The sequence below is a fragment of the Erinaceus europaeus genome, chromosome 10, assembly GCF_950295315.1.
Source record: "Erinaceus europaeus chromosome 10, mEriEur2.1, whole genome shotgun sequence".
NCBI classification, from domain to species: Eukaryota; Metazoa; Chordata; class Mammalia; order Eulipotyphla; family Erinaceidae; genus Erinaceus; species Erinaceus europaeus.
In genome coordinates, this window is record NC_080171.1 from 3,086,445 (window position 1) to 3,090,160 (window position 3,716).

The 3,716-nt window shown below is 65.9% G+C and overlaps 1 protein-coding gene across 1 annotated transcript; it reads left to right on the forward strand.

The window, feature by feature from the left end:
• The first annotated feature begins 1,453 nt into the window (after window positions 1-1,453).
• On the forward strand, window positions 1,454-2,736 carry ACTL7B (actin like 7B). Its single transcript, XM_007516161.2, has one exon. It carries the CDS (start codon window positions 1,461-1,463, stop codon window positions 2,700-2,702), a length of 1,242 nt encoding a protein of 413 aa, XP_007516223.1. The 5' UTR covers window positions 1,454-1,460; the 3' UTR covers window positions 2,703-2,736.
• Window positions 2,737-3,716: the final 980 nt, after the last annotated feature.

A 3,716-nucleotide genomic window follows, 5' to 3' on the forward strand; every position in this document is an offset into this window, starting at 1 on the left:
AGACAGACACCTGCAGACCTGCTTCACCGCCTGTGAAGCGACTCCCCTGCAGGTGGGGAGCCGGGGGCTCGAACCGGGATCCTTACGCCGGGCCTTGTACTTTGTGCCACGTGCGCTTAACTCAATACGCTACTGCCCGACTCCCTCTTACTAATTTTATTTGCCAGGACAGAGAGAAATTGAGTGTGGAGGGGGTTAGAGAGGAGAGAGGGATGGACACCTGCAGACCTGCCTCTGCTCCTGGTGGTGTCCTCCCGCAGGTGGGGCGTGGGGGCTTGAACCCGGGTCATTGCATATGGTGGTCAGCGTGCTTAACCGGGTATGCCACCACCCAACCCTGTCGCTCCTTTTCTCCCCTTTGGTAGGTGGCATAACTGGGAGCAAGTTCCCTCTGGACCACACAGTGGATGTGTTCTGGATGCCGGTGTCTTTCTTTGCTTTGGCTGATCCGCGGCCTTCACGGCCCACGTGTAATCGAATCATCTATGTAAGCGCGCTGTTCGAAGCCAGAGACAGGAGCTAACGAGAGAGAGTGAGAGCTTGGATTCAAGTGAGGCCGGTGGGGAAGTCAGCCAATTCCACTTTTTCCCCTTGTCATTGCTCGGGCTTTACCATTCCTGGGCCAGCTTCAGAGAGAGAGAAGGAGAGGGAGAGGGAGAGGGAGAGGGAGGGAGAGAGGTGAAGGTAGTAAGTCATCAGCCCTTCTCCCAGTGTAGTGGGGAATAGGCTTGACCATGGGCCGTGTGCACACCGGCAGCTACAGCATCTGGGAGGGCCGTTGGACCCCACGTCCTTGGGATTCTCAGCTCTGCCCGGGATGCTGAGATCGTGCGTGTGGAGTGCGTGACACAGGATCTGGCTCATGGCGGGGACTCGGAAATCTGCCACGGCCTTGGCCAAGAAGCAGAGGGAGCGGCGTTCCCTCAGTGCAGGAGGACTTGGGCCCGGGGAACGCAGAAGGGGCGATTTCTGAAACGTGGGGCCAGCTGCTCTGCACGGCAGCAAAGTCTAGTCAGTTGGACGAGGTGGAGGTGAGGGGGCCAGGTGGTAGCTCACCTGGGACTAGGCACGAGGATGTGGGTTGTGGGTTCGAGCCCTTCCCCGGCTCCCCACCTGCAGGGGGGACGCTTCACAGGTTGCAGGTGGCCCCCCCATCTCTCTCTCTCCCCCTCTTTCAATTCCTCTCTGTCCCGCCCGGTGAAATGGCCAGCAGGAGTAGTGGATTCAGCACCGGTGGTCACCCTGGAGGCAAAAAAGTAAATAAATAAGAGGTAGAGGTGCCCAGACGCGCGGCCCGCCGGGCCGGAGCCTCTGCCCGCCCCCGCCCCGGCCCTGGGTGGACCGGCCCGCTGACATCACAGTGCCAGGCGTGGCCAGGGCGCCTGAGCCGGGCCCTCATTTCTCCCCAGGGAGCTCTGGGACGCGCGTGTGAGCGGGCAGGTCCGGCGGAAGGCAGGCGGATGGCGACCAAGAATTGCTCGAGCCCCATGCCCGTGGGCGCGGCTCAGGGCGATCCCGGGGAGGCGGGCCCGCGGCTGGGCCCCGAGGCCGCCGGCCCCGCCGCCCAGCTGAAGGCCAAGCCCAAGAAGGTGCGGAAGATCAAGGCCCTCGTCATCGACCTGGGCTCCCAGTACTGCAAGTGCGGCTACGCGGGCGAGCCCCGGCCCACCTACTTCATCTCCTCCACGGTGGGCAAGCGCTCCGGCCGGGCGGCCAACGCGGGCGACACCCGCAAGGAGACCTTCGTGGGCCACGAGCTGCTGGGCCCCGAGACGCCCCTGCGGCTCACCAACCCGCTCAAGTACGGCGCGGTGGTGGACTGGGACTGCGTGCAGAGCATCTGGGAGTACGCCTTCCACACGGCCATGAAGGTGGCGCCCGAGGAGCACGCCGTGCTGGTGTCCGACCCGCCGCTCAGCCCCAGCGGCGACCGGGAGAAGTACGCCGAGCTGCTGTTCGAGACCTTCGGCATCCCGGCCATGCACGTGGCGTCCCAGGCCCTGCTGTCCATCTACTCGTACGGCAGGACCACCGGGCTGGTGGTGGAGAGCGGGCACGGCGTCTCGCACGCGGTGCCCATCTCCGAGGGCGACGTGCTGCCCGCGCTGAGCGGCCGCGCCGACTACGCCGGGGGCGACCTCACCAGCTACCTGCTCCAGCTGCTCAACGAGGCCGGCCACGGCTTCACGGACGAGCACCTGCACATCGTGGAGCACATCAAGAAGAAGTGCTGCTACGCGGCCGCCCTGCCCGGCCAGGAGGCCCGGCCGCCCGCCGACGGCCCGCGCGTGGAGTACGAGCTGCCGGACGGCAAGGCCATCAGCGTGGGGCCCGAGCGCTTCCAGTGCGCCGAGATGCTCTTCAAGCCCGGCCTGGCGGGCAGCGAGGCCCCCGGCCTGCCCGCGCTCGCCGCCGCCTGCCTGGCCCGCTGCCGGGAGGCGGGCTTCGAGGAGGAGATGGCCGCCAACGTGCTGCTGTGCGGCGGCTGCACCATGCTCCGCGGCTTCCCCGAGCGCTTCCAGAGGGAGCTGGGCCTCCTGTGCCCCGGGGACGGGCCCGCGGTGGCCGCCGCGCCCGAGCGGAAGACGTCCGTGTGGACGGGAGGCTCCATCCTGGCGTCTCTGCAGGCCTTCCAGCAGCTCTGGGTCAGCAGGGAGGAGTTCGTGGAGCGGGGCGGTGCGGCCATCTACAGCAAGTGCTGAGCGGCCGCCGGCCGGGCCCTGCGGGCGGGTGACCACGGGCTGCCCTGTGCGGGACGGGTTCACATAAAGCTTTAGCGTGCCGGGCGCTGCCTCTGTCTGGCCACCTCGCGTCCGTGGGGGGTGGGGGATGGGGGGTGGGGCCGGGCCTTGGCGACATCAGCACCTGCTGTGGTGTGGGGGCCTGAGTGTGTTAGGTGGAGGGTGGGACGGGCTTCTCAGGGGCCCCCCGTGCCCTCCTGCAGGGGTGCTGGCTGGGCCACTCTCTCTCCCCCTGTGCCCTCCTGCAGGGGTGCTGGCTGGCCCTCTCTCTCCCTGTGCCCTCCTGCAGGGGTTCTGGCTGGGCCTCTCTCCCCCTGTGCCCTCCTGCAGGGGTGCTGGCTGGGCCTCTCTCCCCCTGTGCCCTCCTGCAGGGGTGCTGGCTGGGCCTCTCTCTCCCCCTGTGCCCTCCTGCAGGGGTGCTGGCTGACCCTCTCTCCCCCTGTGCCCTCCTGCAGGGGTGCTGGCTGGGCCTCTCTCTCCCTGTGCCCTCCTGCAGGGGTGCTGGCTGACCCTCTCTCCCCCTGTGCCCTCCTGCAGGGGTGCTGGCTGGGCCTCTCTCTCCCCCTGTGCCCTCCTGCAGGGGTGCTGGCTGACCCTCTCTCCCCCTGTGCCCTCCTGCAGGGACTGACAACATCCTAGACCCAGAAAGTGTCTCTGTTCCCCCAGCTCCTTGAAATTCCAAGCCTTGTTTGACAGTTTGCACACTTGTGGAGCCAGGCAAGTAGCCAGGGCTCAAATGAAAGGGAGCTAGGGAGCGGGCAGAGGCACAGCTGGTTAAGTGCACACATTACCAAGCACAAGTACTCAGGTTCGAGCCCCCCACCCCCTGCTCCCCACAAGCAGTGCAGCAGGTCTGCAGGTGGCTTTCATTTTCTCTCTACCCCATCTCACGACTCAATTTCTCTTTGTCCTATCAATAGCAAAAGAGAAGAAGGAAAAAAAAAAAAGGCTGCCAGGAGCCGTGGGTTCATAGTG